Genomic DNA, 25328 nt, shown 5'->3' with positions numbered 1-25328 from the left:
GCATGCTGCCATTCATCTGCTTGTGCTCCTTGTCTTAATACCAACTGTACTTCCAATTCTTCTGTTTGACTTTATTCATCTTCTGGATGAAACACATAGTGGTAGAGCGAAGGTAAAGCAGGTCTTAATAGAAATTTGATCAGCCATAACAGGAATTGAGCAAATCTCATCTCAAAATTAATCATGTATTACCTGGCAGAGCCCCATATTTCACCCACAAAACACAGTCAAACCACTTTACTGTATATCTTGTGAAACGTTTTGAGATGTCTCGACGATGTGATAAGGCTCTATATCAAATGTATGTATTATTATTTATGATGACCCCCATCTTAAAATCCCTCCTTGAAAGTCATAAAGAAGAATATATTTTCCTTTACAGTAAGTAACCTTCATGGTTACTTATTGGCCAACTAAGATATGTAATTCTTGTTTCAGAGGACCTGAAAGGAAAGAAAATCTTCCTTCAGAACCGCCTGAAAAATCTCCTTGACTTCTGTGCTTAAATTTGCTAATTGAGTGGGTGCGTCATCCTCTGGTGCGCAGTCTGCTGCAACAAATTTGTAAGATTTATAAATGATCAGACTCACGGGATTATACTAAATTGAGCCAGTAACAAATGCAATCTTATTTTGGAAGAGGAGTCTGCCTGTACAGTTCCTAAAGAGATGGCTTTGTGAGCATGACATCAAGTATATAATACTGCACCTCATAAAGTTCAGAAGACATGCAGAAGCACACACATAAATCCCTGTAGTCCACTGCAGTTTTAGTAAGAGCAGTTTAGTTTGACAACAGATTACATTTGGATAGTGCCTTTCACGTCGGGAGGACGTCTCTAGGTGCTGGACAGTCAAGGATTTGGAACTGAACTGGTCTTTGGGATCAGGAGGGATAGAGGGTAACGGTAGGAGGGTGACCAAAGGCACGTTTGAGGAGGAGGGTCTTGAGACAGGCCTTGAAGGAGGCAAGGGAGAATTTTGGGGGAATTGTGGGATGGAATTCCAAAGAGTGGGGGCAGAGAGGCTCAATGAGACAATACAAGGTAGATTTTCCAGGTACTTTGCCCTGAGTTGTATCTTTCTCAAGCTGTTTTACTACACTGCTAGCTTAAGTCTAAACTCTATGCCAAAGTTTGCACTTTTAATTTTCCAAGGGTTTCACGTGTATTTGCTACTGTGATTCATGTCATCTGATCCCAACTCTTCGATGCTAAACCATCACTAGGAGTCTGTTTTAGAAATCTGACCTCTGCAGCTAAATACTCTTTTGCTTTATCATCAATACAAATCCGACACATTGGTGGAATACATTGGAACCTCTTTATGCATATTCACTTCTCACTTTGAATCCCGATTTAATCTTTTTTCACCCAATCTATTGCTAGCTGTTAAAAAGGTAATTGGGGCTTCACAGCCTCATCCCCTTCCCCCTCAGGACAGTCCTTGTGTCCTTTTTGTTAGCAAGGTTGAATGAAGTGCTGAGCTAAACTGATGAAAGCATTTTAATAATGTACAGGGAGCAGGTTAACAATCTATACTCTGTATACAGGCAAATTAAATCAATGTTGTGCTAGATTTGTGTCCGGTAACATCTTAATTTACTGGAGATTCCTGCCACTGAATCCATACACACACAATCATATTCCTGTCCCTTCAGTTGTGCATATCTGTCCCTATTTGCTGGGCTTCTTTCTGTTGTAGTTCTCTTTCAGCCTTAAGCAAGCCAATGAAGGCTTAATGGTTTATTCTTCTTCCTTAGAGAAGTGAATGAGAATGAATGTATTTCAGTGTTTGTGTATTTCAAATACTTCCAGCTGTAATCCCCAGATCCAGTTTTGATGCATTAGATTGCCAAATTAGGTACTGTATATGTAATAGTGAGATCCTGCGTGCATTAAGCTTAATTGGCTTCAGCTCCTGAGAGAACGCACAGATTCACCTTCATTGTTTTCTCGGTTAGAGAGGTGCAACATTGGCTGCATTTGTAGGGATATAATCATGGAGGCATTTCCTGGTCACTTTGGAACAATCAGCTAACAGCAGGATGATTAAACCAAAGTAACATCCCACAGATATTAAATTTCAAATATTTTATGAAAAGGAATTTCATCCTTTAAATGGCACATTTTAATTGTATTCAGATTTAAGTTTAACAAATATTTGAATGGTCACCTTTCACACAGTGCTTTCTCTACAGGCTTCTGCAATGTTGCTATCGCTTATTGCTGTTCAGCCTAAACATCCATTTCCTCCTGCACTTCCCCACCCCCATGGGCCCTACACACTTCTTATATCCAAGAGCACAGAGGAAATATCAGCACAGCAACAAGTTTGATTTAAACGTCACTGAAGCACCTATTATACCAGCTGCAGAATGTCAGTAACTTATGTAGTAAGCAGTTTCCAGCAACAGTTTTCTTGTTGTGTTGTGCTGAAGTTTGTATCAATTGAACTCTGCAGAAAAGACAAATGTGTGGACCTTGGGTAATGACTTTGTCGGGGTTGGCTTGTGATGCCCATCTGGAGTTGCATAATCTACCAACGTTATTTGTTTGCATTTGAGGCCGGGTACTGGAGGATAATCGTTAATTAAACTGTAGCACAGAATGAGTCACTATCTTCAGGAGAGAGGGGTTAGGGGGAAAATTGGAATCATCTTCATATACACCTATGTTCTGAATATCAGATGAAGAAACATAATGAAAATGCTATGAAATTTGCTCCTCCAGTTTTCACTCCTTTCCATCCCTTTTCATTGGCGGGAGAGCCTTCAGCTACTCTATTCTTAACTCTGGAATTCCATCCCCCAATCACTCTGCCTTGCCCCCTCCTTAGCCTCCTTCAAGTCCTGCCTCAAGACCATCCTCTTCGATCATGCCATTGGCCATCCCCCTTCCCCTCCACTCCCTTCCCCCTTCCCCCCCCCCCACCCCAGCTCGGGTCTGAAATGCTGTACACTGTCCAGCACCTTGGGACGTCTCCCGACGTGAAAGGCACTATACAAATGTAATCTTCTTGTTCTTGTTTTCTGAAGGCATCCGATTTCTTCTTCCTTCTAGTGGTTATAGTCCATAGTGCTGATTGCTCTCACCCAAGTGGCTATTTAATGATGCCACATCCTCTTTTTTTTTCAATGGGAAATGTGAAGTTAGTAATACCTGAAATGAGAAACGTTGTTTTGTTTCTGGCAATACATGATCAATCTGTTCAAATGTCTCTATCAAACATAAAAATCACCGCATCAAGCTGTTTGTAAGTGTGCCTGAGCATAAATTGTATGAACTGTTGTACACAGTGGGTGCAGAATGTACTGTTAAACTATGGACTATTTCTGAACCCAATCTGCAGCTTTTATTAGATTTTTTGCTTGGTGGTCCTCAATCACCAAAGATGTGAAGTACATGAGAATAAATCAAGTGGTATGTGAGCCCTTAAGGCAGGAATGAATTATCACTGCTGGCATGAGTAGTTTGATGTTAATAAACCACTGATCCCAACAGGTATTCTATTTATCCAATGCCAATGCTCTATAATTGATACTTGAAAGGTTTTGTGTTGTAATTTTTGCTTTCACTTATAATTTAGTTAGAAGTGATTATGTATACACTGTACTGATACATAAGGGATATATCAAATTTGTAATGCACTTGGTGTCTGCAAGCTGACGTGTCACAACCGAGCTCCATTTATTGTTCATTGAAAACGCGAGCTATCAAATATGAAATATTGGTCTGGAGGCCAGTTATTGTATAACATCTGACCATTTTTAGCATATTTTGTCATTGTATTCCAATCCTGGCAAACTGCTGCTGTCCCTGTCACTGATACAATGGTTAAAATCGATGACTATTTCAAAATCCTTTAGCAGCTGTCATCTACATTTCTCTGTAAAATAAATTGTTTGTATAAGGGCATTTTGTTTGAAATTAGAGATTGAACAAGTGCAGCACAAAGTGGAAATTTGCTATAATGTAGAGATAGTCCCAATATGTAGGTACCCAATTTCTACAGAATAGTGTTCCTTTGTTGGAAATTAACTTAAAATGGATTTATATTGGAAACATTAGCAAATCATTTCTGTTATGTTCTGTCTTGCATACATTTAATTGTAATAGAAAACATTCTGAAATGTAAACCTTTATGCTTTTAACTTTAAATTGTAGAAGTGGTAGGTTTAAAGCCTGTTTTAAAGCAAGGTGACTACATTGTAAAATGTGTATGATCTGAACACAGAATTTATTTTTAAACAAGATGCAGCTGAAAGCTTTGAGTTGCAAGAGTGAGTGCAGAAAACAGTTTGGGATTTTCCATTTTTCTCAGTCGAACAATAATCACTTAAGGGAAATCAATATCACATATTATTTAATGAAAAATTGGAAATGGGTGTACATACTGTTGATATTTATGTACATTCACAGAATGAGCTTTGTTTTTAATGTGTTTTTGAGAACCTTTTTAATCCTTTTTTTTATTTGGTTCTTCTATCAAAGCAGCAAGTTTCAAAGTGGCCCTGTAGGGAAAACCGTGAAAGTACAATTCCTGGGTAACGCTGTGACTGAAAAAAAGGAGTACGTCCCACAGGATACCAAAGAAACTCTTTGTAACCAGGGTTCTGCTACAAGTGCAGCAGCTGCTACTGCAGCAGCCATTGCCGCCACAGCTCCTCTCCTCAAGGTCAGTGAGAGCTCAGCTTCCAGTGTGTTAAGCAGATGCTGTGTTAACCACATGGTCATGGAATACATGTGGCTTTTCATTTTTACCATTGATCAGTAGCATATGTTACACATTATGATGCAATCTTTTTAGTATCAAACACAACTGTTTTTTGTATTTTGAAGAAGGGGAAGTGAAAAGTAACATGAAGCGCCAGTGTTGCTGTAATGAAAATGCTGAATGAGGAAGGATGATTAAAAAAAATTGGTTTCAATACCAAGAAACTGAAGTGAGACAAAGTTAAAGTGAGACACATTTAATTTAAAGCGACAGGATGCATTGATTGAAGTAAGTTTGGATCAATATTATGATCAGCCAGTGAAAGGTGTTCATTTTAGGAAATAAAATATTTTCGATACTTTTAATTCAATATCAGTGTCAAATATTGTCAGGCAAAGTATATCAGGGATGAAAGTAGAGATGCAGTACATCTTGCAAAATGCCCAAGAGTGTGCCTAACTTGAGCTTCAAAGAACTGTTAACAATAATAATAATAATGGAGACTATTGGTTACAGTACTCACCTTGCAAGCAATTGGACCTGGGTTCCATTCCCGGGAGGGCAAAACAGGCAAGTTTCCTTATACCACACAAGTCTGTTTACCTACCAGTAAGTAGGAACCCGGTTGTTAGTTGATTGGTGGATTGCTTTTTCGGGAATAATAATCCCTTGAAAAAAATAATAATAATAATTTGGTCACTTCATCGGTGACTGTTTGTGGGACACTGCTGTGCACAATTGGATGCTGCGTTTTGCCCACATAATATACAGTCAATTCACTTGGTGTGATAAGGCACTATATCAAATGCAAGGTTTATTATAATATTACAAATCTTTAAATTTCAATTAGTGCCTATTACATTGAAGCACAGGTAGTTGCTGTCAAGTTTAGTGACTGTATTTTAAGCAAACTTAAGTGAGCTTGTTAATTGGCAGACTGCCATCTTCACAGCTTCTATGAGTGCGATTGACAGTTTACTGACTGATGGTGAAATATTGGCTGTTTAACATTGTGGTTCTTCACCTTCTGGTTACAAATACACAAAACATACTTATAATTAGCTATCGCACACTAAATAAATTATTTGACCCATTTGGTTTAATTGGAGAAGATATATCAAATATCTGGTATTGTGTGGTCTGATGATTATACAATCTACTAATAGGCTTTCAAAACAGTTATGGCGCTTTTCAGTTAATTGCCATTTTTTTCTGTTTGTTCAGGCCCAAAGTGACCTGGAAACAAAAATTGTTTCTGTGGTTGAGATGGTGAGCAAACTTCAGGAAATGAATCGACAGGTTGCAGAGAAGAAAGAAAAGACCCCAGTTCAACAACCCGAGTCTGACAAGCACCGAGAGAGGGTCAAGGAGTTGGAGATGCAGCTGAACAAACTGTTGGAACAGCGTCTCTGCCACCTGGAGAAACTTCAGCAACAACAGCTAGAACTTCAGGTATGTTGGTTAGGGCAGAGCATAAATTAATGGCTATGCAGCAAAACATTTTTTCCACCACTACATATACTATCCATTCTTCCTATGTATTAAAAGTATATTGCCCACGTTCATTTCTTTATAGATTTCAAACATCTTCAAATATGTTACTTAATGGTAGATAACAGTATCACCGAAAAGGCTAACTAATCCAGATAAGGAGAAAAGTGTGATCTAGGTTGATTAGAACCAACAAACTACAGTACGGACAATTATTGTGCAGCTGGAAGCCAATGGTTCCTTGCTGACTCTCAAACAGCTATCCCTTGAGTCCCACTGTTTTGCCCTCTTGTATTTCTCTCTATCTATTTCATTTTTAATAGCTAAAATAAATTCTCCCACAATCACCATTCTAAGTAGAACATTCTATGTCCTAACAACCTTCTGTTTAATAAAAGAAATCCTCTAGCCTTTTCCTTTATTCTTTTGGTAATTAACTTAAATTTGTGCCCTCTTGTTAATGATTCACCGATCGATGGAAATAATTTCTCCCTGTCTATTTTATCAACCTCCCTCACTATGCAGCATAATTTAAATTCCAAACTAGTGGTGTCTCATTGTAGGTATTTAGGTTTGAAGTTAATTCTCAAAATTGAAATTTTCGTAATTTTTTAAAAAAAGCTTTAAATGAAATGTGTTCAGTTGCAATTCATTTGAAAGATGTTATGAACATCAAAACTCTTTTGAGGTTTGTGTAAATCCGAAGAATGTATAATAGATACAACACTGCCCTACTTTTCTGTAATGGATACCATGTGTTATTGTTCCTATATTTGTCGCACAACGAGATGTTTTCTGGCTAATGTTTCAGTGTGTGGTGGCTGTCGTTATAACTTGTGTTGGCTTTTATGATGGGAAGAGTGTTTTACATATGCCATTAACACTTCAGAGTTATTGACAAAGAAAAGAGGAGTTTCCTGGAAATGTATCCCTGTCTTGTGAAAATTGTACACAAAAAGGAGAACAGTATTATACTAGGGAATGGGTAAGAGCATACAGTTCAGATTAGAAGCAAAGGAACCTGAGAGACCACATTTGGATCACTAGGTTCTGAGTACAGAACTGTTAACAGAGATGTAATTATGCTTGAAAGAATATTTAGCTCCCAAATGCACAAATAATTTATTCCTTTTCTTATCCAAGTAGCATAACTAATGCAATAAATTGGTTGACATACTGTATTTTGCATTTCTAAATACTGTTGACGAAGGCTAACTTCTTATGATGATAACAATAATCCTTGCATTTGATATAGTGCCTTATCACGTCATTGAGACGCTTCACAGAATATACTGAAAGTGAATTGACTGTATATTTTGTGGGCGAAGCGTGGCAGCCAGTTGATCACAGCAGTGTCCCAATCATGGATTGAGAAACCAAATTATTTTATTTATTTAAATAATCTGTGATCACATATACAGTAGTTTAAAATAGGTAGTTCTTGATTTCTGAAATTGTGAAGATAAAATCTTGCTGTACAGTTTCATTTGGAGTTGTCATGTGAAATACATATTTCAATCTTCTATTGTCTTCATAAATGTAAATGTCTTTGCAATTGAGTGTATATAACAATGAAGATAATTCTAATTGTACTTTTATCGATTTGCATTGTCTAAAGAGATGAATGGCCTCTTTTTACCTTTCAAAATGCTGAATGTTAATTGATCATCAAAAAAGTAATTTGAACACTTCATCAGATTTAAGATGGCTTTGAAAGTTTCACTGTTGTTCAAGTGTAATTTTTCTTAAGCTTGCTATGTGTATATGCACTATATGTAATATATATTTAAATTGAAACACCTGTCACACGTTTAGGGTGTTTGCTTCATACTATGCAATAGTTAAATGTTGTTCCTTTTGGTTTGTCCTTTAGTCTCAGCTGATGACCTCGGCATTTGCAGCCAACAAAATCCATCCCTTTGGTGCACCTCAAGCACGTTCTGACATAGTGTCACAGAGTTCAGCAGCATATAGTATTGCAGCACAGACTTTGAACCACGGTCTCCATCAGTTGCCTAGCAACAACCTCTATTACGTTTCTCTCAAAGATATGCCATCTGACTCCTCTGCCGCACTGGGTGAGAACAAAAACAGCTTCTGTGCAATTGGGAGCTTATTTTCTTTTTTTCTAATAAATCGCCATTATATTATTTAATAAAAAACCCAAGATCTGCACAATGACCAAGAAATATTTTTTGTAGAGGCATTAAAGGTAATTATTATAATAAGCTAGGAATGCTTGTAAATGGCAGGTTTCCGTATAGAGTGCATAAAAGATTGATTTTGATTCCCTCCATTAAATACATTGCTTTTAAATAAGTGAAGACTTGGGTGTCTTTTTTTGCCATGTCAAAAGGTGCATGGAAATAATAGACCATATTTGCAGTTAGTGTGTTTTTGATTGCTCAATTTACTGATAATTCTGTAATGTTTTGGATTCCCAAAGTGCATTGAATACACTGTGGCATTTGCAGCATTTTGGTTCCAGATCATCCATGTCAAAACATATGGATTCCGAGAAATCTCTGCAGGTGCACTCTTCATCGCACTATAATATTTGTACAGCGAGAGGCTGCTAACAAACTACGTGTATGTTGTGGTGGCATTAGAACGTACTACAATTCCACTGACCTAATAATTTCTGCAGTTGCAAATCTTGGATCTTGATGGATTGAATTGTTTTAAGCCCCAACAATGAGTAATTTAATGCCATTTTGACTTAATTACATTTATTTTTAATTTTTTTTTAAACATTGTACAGAATTATTGTTAAATTATTTTTCCATTACGTAAAACTGATCAACAACCCCCCCCCCCCCCCCAATAAAGAATAGTAATTATGGGACTCATTTTAGGCTGTTTTGATCTATCTGACATTGCCAATTTGTAGCTATACTTGTGTCACACAGCGAAGAGAAATCTACTGTCTTGATACGCAGGATATAGTATTGGAAAAAGTGAACTGTTAAGACCCGTTCATGAGAAAACTTGATTGGATCAGTTGCAGAGTTTGACAATACAAGGGAGTTGAATATGTTATTCATTGGCTTTTAACATTGTCAACAATGTGAATTATAATTAACAATAATAATAATTGTTTAGTATTAACAATGCATTTATTTTTTCATTGTGATTTATGCAAACCATTCCAGTCCTCAAATATCTGCAAAATTGTACCAGCTTTCACACACACAAAATTGGTTTTAGATTTGAAATTGTAAGGTTTCGGAAACACCTGACTATTGACTTCAATCTCTACTGTCTTATTCCTTTGAATAATTAGACTCAGTAATTCCAGTGTGTGTGTGTGTGTGTTTGTGTGTGTGTGCGCCATCCACTTCCTGCAACAAACACAATTTTCCAAAACAAAATGACAGAAATGGAGAAAGGGTGTTTGAGATTATTTTATGTAAAGGTTACTCATTTTGAAAAGGGAATTAAATGGAAAAAAAGTCTGGCAAATTCTAGCTAGTTGGAAAATACACATTTATAAAAAATTGATATGCAATTGTATGCTCAAAATATCATTGTGTTCATAAAATGAATTTTGCAATATTTAACCCAGTATGTTAATAAATGTCCTTCCATCGACTAGAGATTATTATTAACTAGAACTTTAAAGTATTGGAATTTAATTTTGTTAACGTATTTATCACCTTTATTTATATAGCTGATGAGAAAGCTGAAGTATGTCATGTTTTCCAAACCCTTTAAGTTTAACTCACAAGCTGAGTATTTTCGTGTGTGCATTAGAGGGCACTCTGCTTCTGTGTATTGACTTACTGAATGGAGAGTTGCAACAGGGCATCCAGTGAGCCACTGATCAATGAATGCAACTACAGAGGATGGTCATTTTTTCTAATTCCTTCTAAAACTAGAAATAATGCTTTTCTTAATAAATATCAATAAGCAATTTACTGAAAATGCATTGTTTCAATATTCTTAACTGTACAAAGAGGCTTTAACCTGATTTATCAATACAGAGAACTTTTTATGTGAAGCCATGAGTTTCTGTGAATAGAGAGATACTTGAGATGTAGCTCTTTGTAAAAGGTATTGATTCTGAATTTATCACGAAAGTTATGGTAGAAATAGAAATGTAGTGGATTAAACTTATGTACAAAATACTCACCACACATTATAATAAATCCTATGCAGCGTTTTGAGACTTCCTTCTGACTTGAAAGGCGCAACATCAAATTCAAGTAGTTTTATTTGCAATTTATAAATAGATTTATTTTCAATGTTAGTGAGTGGGTGTTAGCTGACACAAGTGAACTCTTCTAAGAACTAGATTATTTGCAAGTAGTAAAATTAATTTACCAGCTATCTGATTGTTCTGTTGGAAAATGAATCAATGTGATGGAAAAATAAACACCACGCTGTAATGGTAAAGGTCTTTTGAATAGCTTTATGTAGCATTAAGTAATCTTAGCACAAAATCAGAATGTTAGTGCAGGATATTAGCTGATATAAGCACTGACGCACTGGAGTAAGAATTTAAAAATTGGTTTGAATAGATGCTGTTGTTAAAATTTTAATGTGTTAAAAGTAAACTTATAATCTTCAGATTTTCTTACAAATAAAGCTTATTTCATGTTCCTTCTCTTTGAGGGTGGTTGTGTTGAAATATGTGGCTGACTGGTGCTCAATTCTCACTTTGTTGAGTGCAGATTGGATGTAACCTTTTAAGGTTAAAAACTGTAAAACTCAAATTGTGTTGATTGTATAATTCAAATTGGCTTTTCATTTGTTATCCGAATTATGCTGATTTTATTTCAAACTTAAGTTTTTAAGGTTTTAGACTGTACTTTCCTTTCAAACGTGAGTATTAGCCCCATTTTGCAAGGGTCTACAGCAATATGTTTACCTTTTGTGCATGCAATGAGATAATCTGAATAGTTAAATGTGCCCTGTGAATGATTTGGCAAACATTTAATTTACGTTTAGGTTGGAGGTCATTCCCAATAGGCCCCTCTTTCAGTTGACTAATGCTTTTTTTTAAGGAAAATAGAGCATTACTCTGGAGGAAGAGAGACAGCAATACTGTACTTTCAGGGGGCACTGCCACTGGAGAGTGGATGTGTAAACACAGGGCCCCTTACATCTGTATGTGTATGTGCAAATACCCACGATCGGTGAGGGTTTGGGGAAACTGCATACATATATGCACATTGTCTGAAAATGAAGCACTATTTGTGCCTATAACCATGGACGTATATGGTGGTGACTGAATTGTAGAATAGGTTTAATTTTCACTTTCTTTTGCTATATTATCTTTAATCCCCTGAAAATCTTTAAAACCCCTGTTTCAATAATTTAGACCTTACGGGTTAGTGCAGCTTGAAGATGGATTATGTACGTGAAAAGCCATGAATATCACCCTTGAATTTGATACAGTAGCTTTAACACTGAAAAGTATTACTTAAAGTGCTTTGCAGATAACCGCTGTCAAGTGCAGTCAGTGTGTACAACAAAGCAGAAGTCCAAAATATTTTTTCTTAAAGTACTTAATGCGAAGTCTCTTTTATTTCAGCTAATGGTAGACAACCAGCTACCGGCAGATTTAGGATGGAAAACTCTCCTCTACAGACCCCCGCACCACGCAGGTATGCTCCTGTACCCATGTCCAAGGATGGTAAAGTTCAGCAAGACAAGGGAACATCCATTGTTCAGAAGGATGGAATGACTACTAGAGTTGGACATGGTAGGACAAAAAAAAAAGCTTAATAGTAACTGTTAATAAACTGTCAGGAACTTTTATATTGAGAATTAATACTTGCATTTAATATAGAGCTTTACACATCAAAACATCTTCCCAAACAGCTGCATTAGAGTGCAGTGTTTTCGTTAGGCAATTGTGAGAATTGATCACCTCCAGGAAGTTCCATTTTAAAAAAAAACACATTTAGGTGAGAACTTTTAATTTTGGTGTGCATTTGAATTTGAAGGAAGGAGCATTGATCAGGAACATTACATTCTTTGGAACTTTCATGTCGGGAGGACATCTCAAAGAGCTTCACAGCTTTTACTGCAGAGGGTAGAGACTGTATTTGGTGGACACACTAGTTCTATTTGTGGCTATTTCCATACCATTTGATACAACATAGAAACATAACAATATATAAAGTAAATGAATTACTGAATTTTAAACTGTAAAATAACGTTTCTGGTATCAACGGCAGGGCGAAAAGTTGTGCAAATTTCCTTACTACACACACCACTGTTTACCTAGCAGTAAGTAGGAACCTGGTTATCAATTGGTGGATCACTCTTCCGGGATAATAATCCTTAAAATAAAAAACACTTGGTTACTCAATCCATAACTGTTTGTGGGATACTGCTGTGCGCAATGGCCTACCACATTTCACCCACAAATATACAGTCAATTCACTTTACAGTATATTCTGTGAAGCGCTCTGAGACATCTAGAAGACATGAAAAGCGCTATATTAAATGCAAGGATTATTATTAGTATCTTTGTAGTAGCCACAAGATCCTATCACCTACTATGATATCACATAACTTTCAGATTTAATTGTTAATGTTTGACCATGTACACACTTACTAACCTTTCAGTTTAACTTTTTCTCAAGTAATTAATCCACTACATTTAATAAAGTCTGTTATTCTGTGGACATTAATGCTTTCATGAACCCTACAAGTTGGTATTTCACAAAACTGCAATTCTTGAAACATTTAAGAGCTCAGTAATCTTTGGTCACCTAGTTGTAAAACTTGATTCTGTTTCCTACACATTTCTTGTTTATACTTTAATGTGTTTAATCGTTGCTCATGTGTGGGTTGCATGAGTTTCCAAGAAAAATAAATTCTCAAATTAAATGCTTCCAACATAATCGCAATGAAATCCAGGACAGGTCGCACTACTTCTAACCATTAGGTTCATTAAACTCAATGACTAATCCAATGTCCAGTATATCATGCAGCCCTAGTACTTCATGCAAACAAAATAATTATTTCCTTGATTTGTCACAATAAGAACTTCAATAAGAATTTCATTTTGAGAATATTTTGTGGTATTCATTTGCTGGTGTATCTGTTAGGAAGTGGCTATATTACTCACTGACCGCTGAATAGTTCCACTTGTGAGGAAGTGGAATAAGATGCAGGTATCTTATTAACCACTCTTTTTCAACAGGACAAAGTCTTATTGACAGGGTAACTATATATACGTTCAGCTTAATTCGACTACCAATATTTGGAATTGGTGGTTGCAAAATTCCAAAGGTTTAGATCCCAGACCTGCTATTTCGAGTCTAGACATGAAGAAAATATCTGATGCACCAAAAGAAACTCTGTGCTATGATAGTGATACTGTTCTCTTTTGAAATAGGAATTTCTGGTGTGCCTGCATTGTCGTAATAGCATAGGGTGCAATGCAACAGAACATTAAGCAACCTTTTGCAGTTTGATACTGTGAAGACATTGACTATTAAATGCATAAAACATATCTACAAATCTGCAAAATCTGCAGATTTTTAAGTTATCTTTAGAAGACTCGGAACAGAACATAGCTTTGTGAGTAAAGCTTCAATAATTGTTTTAAACCACGAGACATCTCTGGACTAGTATCTTGTTACAGATACTTTCTATAATGGGTGTGACAGAGTGGGGTGGTGTAGAGTTGGGAGGGGTGTGGGGGAGAGGCCTGACACTAGAGGCTGGGAGGAATAAGGCTTTGGTGTGTTGTATAAGGAGTGCTGTTGAGTCCTGTAGTGTCGTGTTTAGAGCACTCGTCTCGCAAGCAAGAGGACCCGGGTTTGATTCCCGGGCGGGGAAAACCTTGGCCAAGTTTCCTTACTCCACACACATGCCTCTGTTTACATAGAAGTAAGTAGGAATACTTTACCGGTAATAATCCCTCCAAAAACATATTTGGTCATTCAATCTACGATTGTGGGGAAACTGCTGTGCATTATTGGCTGCTGCGTTTCACCCACAAAATATACAGTCACTACACTTTACAGTATATTCTGTGAAGTGCTTTGAGAAGTCTCAAAGACGTGATAAGACGCTATATCAAATACAAGGATTATTATATTCTATGAACGCTGTGAGATATCTTGAAGACGTGTATATCAAATTATTATTAATGTTAAATATCACAAGCAGTTAAGATGCTAGGAGGGCTTAAGATAACCATGGGTAGGACACAAAAGACAAACTTTTAGGATTGCCCCTTCATTGTGTTTATGGCCACATTGCTTGGTCTATCAATGGGTTGGAGGGAAGGTCATCAGATTAGCAAAGACTTTGAGGTAACAGGTCTCCTCCCCATCTCTGACCTTTGATAAAGAGGAGTCATTTCTGAAAAACTTTATTTGATGATTTACATGGGAAACCTGCTCTTGGTGGCAAAACTTGAATGTCTGTGCTCCAAGTATCCACAAAAATAATTTAATGACTTCCACACCAGTCATTACATTATTATTAATCTGTGGATTTTAATCATTGGCCCAAAAGGTAAAAGAACATTGCTTTTAGCCTCTGCCACAAATTCTCTGGCACATAAACTTGTACCATTTCTAATAATAAAAACTAGTTGAGGAACCAAGGACGACTAAACAGGACAGTACCCAACGCTGAAGTGAATTTCAAAAGGGTAGATTCCAACTGCAGCCAAACAACAATTTATGATTTCTCTGTCCTTGACCCTATCCAATTCTATTTATGACTTTGCTGACCAATGTAGGAAAACATACGGTTACAATAATAAAACCACCTGTATTCAGGCTTATCAGAGGCAATGAGCATGATTGCTTTACAATCCTTGGAGGCCCTTCACAAAGGAAAAATCTTACAGCTAGCATTCAAACAGGAATTAGATGGATTTTCAGCATTGTCTTTGTGGGATTAAAGAGTAATGTATGAAAGATCCATCTAATACTTGCATTTAAATGTTATATAGAGTCCCCCATGGTCATTTTGGATCCTTGTTTGTTAACCATACAGTTAAGTTTATGATCTCCCAGTGCTGTCTGGGTTTTGCAATAAAAATCTCAGAATTCTGTACCTTTGAATGAGTGCCTAAAAAGAGTCCATTAGGCTTGAGTAGCTGCCTTTTGTGTGTGTTGAACACAATTCTGGTTATTCCCAAAGCAGGAATCTTGTAATCTGCTTGGGACCAACCAAGATTTGGCAGAAAATACAAATCCTCTCACAAATGATGACCTGCAGATCACTGAAATGCTGTATTTGCAAATGCACAGTACAATCCAACAAGTGTGATGAGGTAATAGTTTACAGCACTGCTGCAAAGCACTTTGTTAATACATCATTAACTCTGTAAGTTAGTAAACATTGAATATAAAAGGCTCTTGTTGAGAAATGGAAGGTATGATTTAGTTACTCATTGATTTGAGAATTTAGCTGCCAGGATACCTGAGTTGCTCTACTGAAACCACGGTGTTAATAAATACTAGCAATCTGTTTCACAACTGTGGAGACCAAGCCGTGAATGTTTCAGGATTCCTCAATGTTAGATTACCAATTTGTAGGTATAATCTTACTCATTCCAAAGCGTATCCTGATATTCCCCAGGCACAACCAGTTTAAAATGCTGTGCCTGATTATAACCAGTTCAGAAACCATATGTAATCATGTTGCTTTCTTGAAATGAAACAAGGAATGTTTCATAGTCCTGCATCATCAAAGTGCAGATCATCACCTTTACTTTAAGATCAGCCTTCGTAATGGGTTACAAAAGAACTGGCATGTTAAAAGGAATGTAAAAAATGACATCTTGCAAGAGTGGGGCAAACTGCCTTTTGCCTAACAACATCTTATTTCTCTCTTTGTTTGCCTGCAGCAAGATAACTGAAATTGTGGGACCTGTGCTCATATGCTGCTTTTGCTTCAAGTTACGTTAAAATGCAGGCATATGGACTTGCTACACATACATGTATTAATGTGTTTTGAGTTTGGAGCATGTGTTTTTTCTGTGATGTACTCTGAGGTGAAGGGGGAATTTTGACACCTGTTAAGACATCTGTTTAGATCAGAAAGCTTTACCTGAGTCACTGTAATCTTGTGCCAACTTACATTTCTGTATCTCCTTATTGATTATGTTTCTGGTTACTAGTATTGTATATTATCATTAATTTTCCATACTTCTAATAACTGGTCTGCAAAACTGACATAACTGATGCCTTAACTGGGGTACATGACTATATTGTGTAGTGTTGCCTCAAAACTGTAGTGACGAGTAATATACTAGAGAAGTTGGTGGGTATGCATCCGCAGATTGCAGAAAGCTTTACTCAAAAATTTCTACATTTGTTTGAAATGGGTTAATAAGAATGTGGTTCATTCACAATGACTCAATATATCAGATTAATGTGTGTGAAGTTGCACTTTTTGTTCTCTTTATTATGCTCTGCATATCATTTTAAATCCTGCATATGGTAAATCCATATTATTTTTTCTCTATCCTTTCTTATTGGCATCAGCTATTTTGTGCCGCTATCATGAGCGAGATGGAGAAAGGGTTTTCTTTCATCATCCTCTTTTGCCCTTTAGGCTAATTTTCATTGTTATTTAGTGATTTTTTTTGGTGGGTTGTAATTTATGGCAGTATTGATCTTGCGTTAAATTCTGCTGTTGGAATCCTTGCCAAAAACTAAATTTTTTTTGATTCAAATAACTGTTGTGGTCTTTGAGCTATGACTTGGCATTCCAGCTTTTTCAACTATTTCGGGGAAGGCTGATGATAAGGGTCAGTAAACTTAGCGGACGTAAAAGTGCTGATCCAGAACCTTTTTTATATAACTAAGCTTAAAAAGTTTGAACAACCAGACTTCTTCCCAAGAAAGAATTGTTAGCTTAAAACTTTCATTGTCAGAGTAAAATTAAGCTTTTACAAAATTGTAAACACCTTGAGGAAAAACATTGCCATCGATCTTGGTTAAGGATCATAGACTAATTATGTTAGAGATGATCCCTACTGCTGGCTTTAGTTGGGTATTGTCTTGCTCTTTGTAGTGATTCTGAAACAAACTACTTGCCCTCTGAACTCAATGGATTAGACCCTGACTTCTCATTGGAAGTACCAATTAGATGTCCCTCTTTGGAGCACTTTGAGTTGGGTAGCCATTGCAGTTCATCTCTTATATAATTTTATTATATCAGCTGGTTTTGCCAGCTCATTGGACATCTGCACCATCCATTGAGGAACAAAATAGACACAGGCATCTTTAAGATGGTGGATATGATTTCCGGAGTCTTGCCCAGTAAATCCCTCAGTCCAGGTATACCTACAATAAAATTAACCCTTCCCCTGAGGTTTACCAATTTCTACCGTGATCAAATGGATTTCAGACAGACTACCCTTAAACGTGTGATCGGGCATCTGTTTGGTGTGATCGGGCGGATAGTTAAGATCCTTTGGTATGACTGTATTTTGAAGAGCAGGAGTTTGGAATTTTGGCCAGTTTTCTTCTATCACTCAAAATATTTATTTAAAAACTTTAATTGTTCGTTCATCTCCTTGTTGTTTGTGAATCAATGCTGGTGCAGATTAGCATTGCCTACACACAATTAATATCCATACATTTAAAAATTAACTCATTGGATAAAGCTTGATGTGATCAGATGCTGTATCAAATCAACTATGATTAACTGTTCGTAAGTATTAACATATTTAAGACTATTAAAAACATTAAATAATAATAATCTTTGCATTTGATACAGCGCCTTTTTAATGTGTCAAGACATCTCAAAGTGTTTCACAGGACATACTGTGAAACGGATTGAGTGTATTTTCTGGGTGAAATTGACGGGGTAAAAAAGAGGGTAATGTTGCCCCAACTCATCATATTGGCAGAAATGCTGACCATTTACTCTGGTATATACTTCGTAATCGTTGTAGAATTTTATATTTTTAAGATAGTTTTGAAACTTAAATTGAAGATAAGAATGTCATGATGATTTTTCCGAAACCAATATTGAAGTGGAAATCAACCTTGACCTTTAAACCAACTCCACTGTGCTTAGCAACCTTGTGATCTCACCCCAAATGTTTTTATCTGTTTCCTTGCAGTAGGTGTTTGAAGATATAACTGGATATCTCTTATCTACCAGACTGATTAGAAATGATTTTATTCCATGGGGTTCTGATGCTCTTGGGAAGAGTAAATTGCTTAAAGATGACAGTAGCCTCCAAGATGAAATATATCTGTATGTTGCCCTATCGATCCCAGTTGTATAGTTTAGCACACTGTGCAATCTATGGCATACTTATCTGGGCTAACAGTAGATCCTGCCTCATCTTCAGAATGTCGTCACTCCCTGAGGAACACAGGAGCTGCTGAGTCTCTAAACCAATATCTGTTTCACATGCTCCTCATTCATGGCATCTCTCACAATGATTCAATTCTTCTCATCACTCTTCCCCAGTCTCTCTGCTTAAATTAAATAAGTCGATATTTCAAACCACTCTGAACACTTTTACTCTTTTGTAACATGTGGAGAATGGAATTTCCATCATAAACTTACAATGGAAAGTTTATTAGCACTTGTTATTGCCCCACCAGAGCCACCAAGTTATTGTCATTGAAGAGATGCAAGAAATGAATATCGATGGCTCAGTATGGCATCTTTAAAGCCCTCAAGATACTAGCGAGGGAGAATGATTTTAGCTTCTCAAAAAGATCATCGTGGTAGTGTTCCGAAAGATTTTTTAATAAAGTATCTATTATTTAAAGTTGGTGAATAAAATTTGGTGGTTTTGGTGATTCAATGCGCAGATCTCTGTTTATTTCCCGTGCTGCAACTTTCAATGTTGGCCAAAAGGATGTTGGTGAGATATTGAAAAAAGAATAAGCTTCTCCTTCCCACCCCCACCCACCCCTCTCCTGTGAAGGAATGGATTTTGTTGATGTTTCACCCACAAAAGGCACAGTTACTGAACTTTGCAATATATTCTGTGAAGCGCTTTGACATAAAGCGCTGTATCAAATAGAAGGGTTATTATTATCTTAAACATGGCAGCTTGTGAGAGATTCTTATCCAGGAGCAGATATACCCATTCTAAATGTTGACCAGGTTTTTTTTTTGATCTGCACATATTAACCGACAACTTCTTGAAGTGCATTACTTCATCAATGTTGTGGAATCTTACAAACTTGGTGAAAATGATTGTAGGTTTTCAATTAAGTCACGTGTTGCATTCTATTTTAGTTCTTGTTCTGATTCCGTGCTGTTCTTGTGTTTTGTTTGTAATTATTAAAACACCTTCCGTTTTAAAAAAAATTGTCAACATTCGTGCAGTGGCAAGTCATCTATTTGTGCCCTTGCTCCAGTAACATTTTAAGCAATGGAATGTCAAGTATTTAGTAAATGTGGGCATGCTTGCAATTTGGACAAGTTGGGACAAAACTACGTAGACGAGGGTATTATTATATTTGTAACTGTTTTTAATTCCTGCTCTCCACTGTCTGTCAGCTTGCTTCACCATGATTACTTTAGTTTTAGGCTGAGAGGGAATTTTTAAGAATTATTTTTTTTAAAAAAAGTTATTAATAAAATGTACTTTTTGGAGGTTTTAAAATACGAAAGGCATAAATGTGTTTATAACACAGCCCTAAATAATTATAAAACAGCTTACTTTTTTAAAAATTCTAGGTCTACTTTACACAAAGCAGCCACCAATGGATCTCTATTGCTCTGCGTGCATTGCACGTTACTGATCAATAAATGTAGAATTTCTGTATGAATGCACATGAAAACACAATTCAACCAGTTTCCTCCTTTCAAATTGATAAATTGGTTCTGACTGTTGTGGCTTTTGTGAGTATTGATTTTTTTCTTTGATTCTTTATGAACGATGTCACTGTTTTGTGGGTTAAAGTGCAGCTGTTAATAAGATGAAAGCAACACCGAGAATGACCTCATCGTAGTTTTGCTGAAATAACCAACTGCTGTAGATTCATTACCTACTGCATCAGGGAGTCTTAAATCTCTTACCGGCTCAATTAATCCACCACCTAGGGCAGACCTTCCACATCCTAGTTCATCACTTCTCCACTGTATTTCCACATTTGGAAATCATAAATACTTTCTGAGAATTTCATTTTCTGTTTAATTAGTGGAGTCCTGTAGTGTGTTGGTTAGAGAGCTTGCCTCACAAGCTGGGTTCGATTCCCAGACAAGGTGAAATGTTTGGCAAGTTTCCTTTCTCCACACTCCTCTGTTTACCTAGCAGTAAGTTGAGACCAGGTTGTTAGTTGATTGGTGGATCGCTTTTCCGGGGGTAATGATCCGGTTAGGATTTATTCTCTTTAGCCCACTAAAAATAAACGTGTGAAATAAATTTGCTTGGAGGGTATATTCAGTAGGCAGTTTCATTAAATAAAAGGCAATATAAACTTGCTTGCATGCATTCAAGAAATCTGACTGCAGTACCACTAGATTTCATCACTTAATATAATGTATCAAAGATTTACAGTCTAAACTGTAGATAAAATACATAGCTTTATTTTTAAAAAATTCTGGCCAAAATAACAATGCTACTTTCAGATAAGAATATGAAAAATATAGGTATATATCTATTCTTGATTAACTGAATGGCAGTTTGAAACATATTGTCTAAATTCCATCTTTTTAAATAACACATTCATCTTAACCTGGCCAGGTTAATTTTATAATCAGTCAGCTTTAGTTGTGATCCATTATTTATTTGCTTAGGTGTAACCACTCTTTATCATACCTTATATTGTAAGAAAAAGACAATGCATCTATACTTGCAGATGTATAGGAACTTTGGACATGTTACTGATATACGAGTTCAATCAGAAAGGTCACCACTGGTGAATAGTGATGAAAACATTAGGTAAGGGTTTACTTTTCACTTCCAGGTGCCCGATCAAAAACTTATAAACCTAGCCCAATGGCATTCCTAAAAGTGGATAAAATTATGGATTTCATTCAAAAATTGCATTTCTGAATAAGAAAAGTGCTATCTGTAAACTGCGAAACAAGAGAGTGGTGCTTCCTTTGCAAACTAAACCAACTGGAAGGGATGAGTTGTCCGCATCTGTCTCAGATATACAGTAGTTTCAAACTATTAATATTTGCTGTTGATGTTTTTGGAGATTTGTTTCTTTAGCCTCCTGTTTTTTTCTCACTGTTTCAGAAAATCACTACTAAAAAGAAAACCACCATCAGTCTAAAAGTCCCTCACTGACAACAGAAGATGGTTTGCTCGCTTATTATCTTTGATGCAGACTTCCTTAGACTTTCCCAGAGGGGAGGTAGATTTAGACATCCTGTGACATCCCGTCTAAAAATCACAGCCTAAACTAGGAAAAAGCTGTTTGAGGAAATGAGGCATAATACAGCCCAATATAGCCTCTAGAATGCAGACTGTTCTTGATAATGTATGGAATAGTTTTGCGTGTTGGTGCTTAAACCGACAAAAGAACCTCATTATGCAAAGGTTCTGACTTTGAGGTGTGAAATCAAAGCATTTAAGGTTGCGCTTAGTTGCCATACTCTGTAATGCTTTGACTTTCAGCATTAGTTTTATTTTGTGGAGGATATTTGTGTAAGGCACAGTTACTCTTGGACAATCTTTATAAAATTTAAATTTTCTCGCATTTCAACAAACTGAAAGTTGCATTTCTTAAAATTAGATATTTTCTAGAGCTACATGTGCAATACTGAAAATCTACTTAGTATGAAAACCATTGGCAATGAAGTATGTGACTTTGGAAAAAGTTGAATAAAATGGCTACTCCACTGACATTATCGAAGATTAAAATGAATACAGTCTAATAGTGAGAGAGCAGACGTTTGTTCCATTCGACCAAGCTCAATTGAAATTTGGATCCGATAAGTCAAATTACAAAGCTCTTAATTGACTATTAATTCATTATCGTGTACTCTCACGCACCAGGCTCCGTGACCCCATCACTCCCACTCTCGCCCGACTCCACTGGCTCCCCATCCCCCAGAGGATCGAGTTCAAGATCCTCGTCCTCACCTTTAAGACCATCCATGGCCTTGCCCCCTCCTACCTCTCTGACCTGCTGACTCCCTACCAACCTGCCCGCTCCCTCCGTTCATCAGGCTCTGGCCTGCTCCATGTCTCCTGCCCGACCCTCCCTACCATCGGTGGCCAGGCTTTCAGCCTCACTGCCCCCACACTCTGGAACTCCATCCCACAGTCCCTTCGCCTCGCTTCCTCCCTTGCATCCTTCAAGGCCGGTCTCAAGACCCTTCTCTTCGACCGTGCCTTTGGTTTCCCTCCCACCTCTCTGCCTTCCCTCACCCCTACACCACCCCTCCCCCATGCTCGGGCACCGACATCTGACTGTACAGCGCTTTGGGACGTCCTCCCAACGTGAAAGGCGCTCTATAAATAATTTTGTTGTTGTTGTATTACACTGAAGGCACGATCGAAGTGGAGGGTGTTGCATTAAGTTATCCGATATTTTGTGTTTGACTTTGTGCTCATTTTATTGGAAATTATTATGAATAGTTATTGAATAGTTATTATGATAGAGAATAGTGCATTTATTGCTATATATTTTGCTCTCTGTAAGCTGCTCTCCTAAAATGGATTGCAGCGGTCTTGGAAATGTGATGAACTAAGAGAAATTAAATGTTGCTTTGTAAGAACTGATCATTTTTATTTGGTGCAATTGAAACAGGAAGTAAATCCCTGTAGCTGCTCATATGCCACCTTTCATCTTCATATGTTGCGATAAATGGAATTATTTCACGGCTGAAATTCCAGGCAGCTTTATGCATAGCACTTTTGGCTATGTTGGCCCATTTAATTGCTGTGCACAATTGGTTGCTGCGTTTCGCCCACAAGATGCAGTCAATTTGCTTAACTGTATATTCTGTGAACAACAATGTGATAAGGCGTTACATCAAATGCAAGAATTATTGTTATTATCATTGCATTATCAACAGTGCTAGTCGCAGGCCATCTGGAAGGCAGAGAGGTGGGAGGGAGACCAAAGGCACGGTCAAAGAGAAGGGTCTTGAAGGATACAAGGGAGGAAGCGAGGCAAAGGGACTGTGGGATGGAGTTCCAGAGTGTGGGGGCAGAGTGGCTGAAAGTCCGGCCACCAATGGTAGGGTGAGTCGGGCGGGCGACATGGAGCAGGCCGGAGCCCGCTGAACGGAGGGAGCGGGCAAGTTGGTAGGGAGTCAGCAGGTCAGAGAGGTAGGAGGGGGAAAGGCCATGATTGTAGTCTCGGCTGGACTACTCTAACGCCTTCCGTACCTACCCCCATCCACTACCATCCATAAAATCCAGATCATTCAAATCTCTGTCGCCTGCCTTCTCACCCGCACAAAACTCCGCTCCCCGACCACCCCAGTCCTTGCCAGACTACATTGGCTGCCTATTCCAGAGACGATTGATTTCAAGATCCTCACTCTTGTATTCAAGTCCCTGCACTCCTCTGCACCCCCCTACCTCTCTGACCTCCTCTCTCCTCAAAACAGTACCTGTTGCCTTCGTTCCTCCGGGTCTGGCCTCCTCCTCATCCCCCGAGTCCTCCGCTCCACCCTCAGCGGCCGTGCCTTCGGCCACTACATCCGAGGCTCTGGAACTCCCTTCCTCACTCCCTTCGCCTCGCCCCCTCTCTTCCGATTTTCAGGTCTCTGCTGAAGACCTTTCTTTTCGACTGCGCCTTTGGTTACCTTCCTCCCGCTCCCCCTCCCCCTGGCTCGGCCCCAGGATCCGTTACTGTGAAGCACTCTGAGACCCGTCTGGCGTGGAGGGTGCTATATAAATCCAAGTTGTTGTTGTTGGATGGCCTTGAAAGTGAGGACGAGGATCTTGAATTCGATCCTCTGAGGGATGGGGAGTCAGTGGAGTTGCGCGAAGGTGGGAGTGATGGGGTCATGGAGCCTGGTGCGCTAGAGTACAACAAGCTGCAGAGTTTACATACATTCAGCAAGTGTGTGGCATGAAGCTGTAGTACTTTTTGTTGGCCAGGATAACAGGAGAACAGACAGATGTGACCTCAGTTTAACTCTTCATCTGAATGATGAATGAAATACTGGTTTAGGGGTAACTGACTCATCAGCATCTGAGACATTGACCATTGTGGTAGCTGTGGTGACTAGCGAATAACTGGTGATAATAAAATAATATTCACATTTCCCAGCCACATTACTGCAAGTGGTATAAGGCTATAAATTCTCACTCCGTGTTTTGATTGAATACACATTTTTGCATGTAGTTATGGATAAGTTAAATTACTTCCATCAAATGAGTGAAACTTAAGAAATTCTAAGCAACAGGCAGGGCTGGGAAAGCGATGGGGAACTTTAATAAGAATTCTTTTTTTTGTCTAACTGTTCATGGTTTCTTAGTTTTAGAGCTTGACATATATAGTCATCTTAAGTATGAGATAGCTGGAGACTTGAGAATAATTGATTAATTTTGCTATGTGACGTGTATAATGGGGTGACCTAATTAGATAGCAAGGAAATGCAATACATGGTTGCATATACTGTAGTTCAGAAGCTTTTCTGGGTGAGTTGGCCATTAATATTTATTACTTAATAAAATTGGATTTTTTTTAAAAGGACATAAATATGGAGTGGGAAACGATTGGCCCTATAATGACAATTATAGAGGAGTGCAGAATTTTAGTATTAGGAAAATTGATATGTACACGTTTTCTAAAATAATAAGACTGTATAACTAAGGTATATTGATTTAAAGAAGTCCCTAGATATTCTGGTTTTGCAACATGAGACTTAAAAATAATATTGTGCAGAAATGAACTTTAACCAAACTGATTTTCAACCCTGTTTACAGCAACCCGTTCAACTAGTTGACGTGGAGTCCAGACCGCTGAGCAGTTTACATTCAACTCATACCTGGCAGGCTTGTTTCAACAGAGAGAATAGTTCAGATAAGGATATGTATTGAAACACTTAGATTCTTGTAATTCTAATAAAAACAGCTTATTGCTGAACACATGATGTAATGCCGTGCTATAATGTTGATCTTCCATCTAGATTGAGGATTAAATCTCGGCAGCAGCCAGAAACATTCTGGTAAGATGTGTGTCATCAATTTTTGTCATTAAACAACAGCTTGTTTGGATTACTGCTGCTGGTAACCCGAGGGCC

At 37.6% G+C, this 25328-nt stretch overlaps 1 protein-coding gene across 4 annotated transcripts in view; it reads left to right on the top strand.

Moving 5' to 3' along the window:
* Positions 1–25328, top strand: part of LOC121849679 (TALPID3 protein-like) — a 47492-nt gene that overhangs the window by 7009 nt on the left and 15155 nt on the right. The window contains exons 6-10 of one of the 4 annotated variants that reach the window (XM_042337999.1): positions 4493–4676; positions 5940–6167; positions 8080–8284; positions 11743–11913; positions 21358–21387. In XM_042337999.1, the coding sequence (XP_042193933.1) occupies positions 4493–4676; positions 5940–6167; positions 8080–8284; positions 11743–11913; positions 21358–21371 (802 nt within the window). In that variant the 3' untranslated portion in view covers positions 21372–21387. Of the gene's footprint in view, positions 1–4492; positions 4677–5939; positions 6168–8079; positions 8285–11742; positions 11914–21357; positions 21388–25328 lie in introns of those variants that run through there. The other 3 variants (XM_042337997.1, XM_042338001.1, XM_042338000.1) reach the window with 3 other exon arrangements.

The sequence above is a fragment of the Callorhinchus milii genome, unplaced genomic scaffold, assembly GCF_018977255.1.
Source record: "Callorhinchus milii isolate IMCB2004 unplaced genomic scaffold, IMCB_Cmil_1.0 Scaffold9, whole genome shotgun sequence".
NCBI classification, from domain to species: domain Eukaryota; kingdom Metazoa; phylum Chordata; class Chondrichthyes; order Chimaeriformes; family Callorhinchidae; genus Callorhinchus; species Callorhinchus milii.
This window is presented reverse-complemented; position numbering and strand designations above follow the sequence as displayed.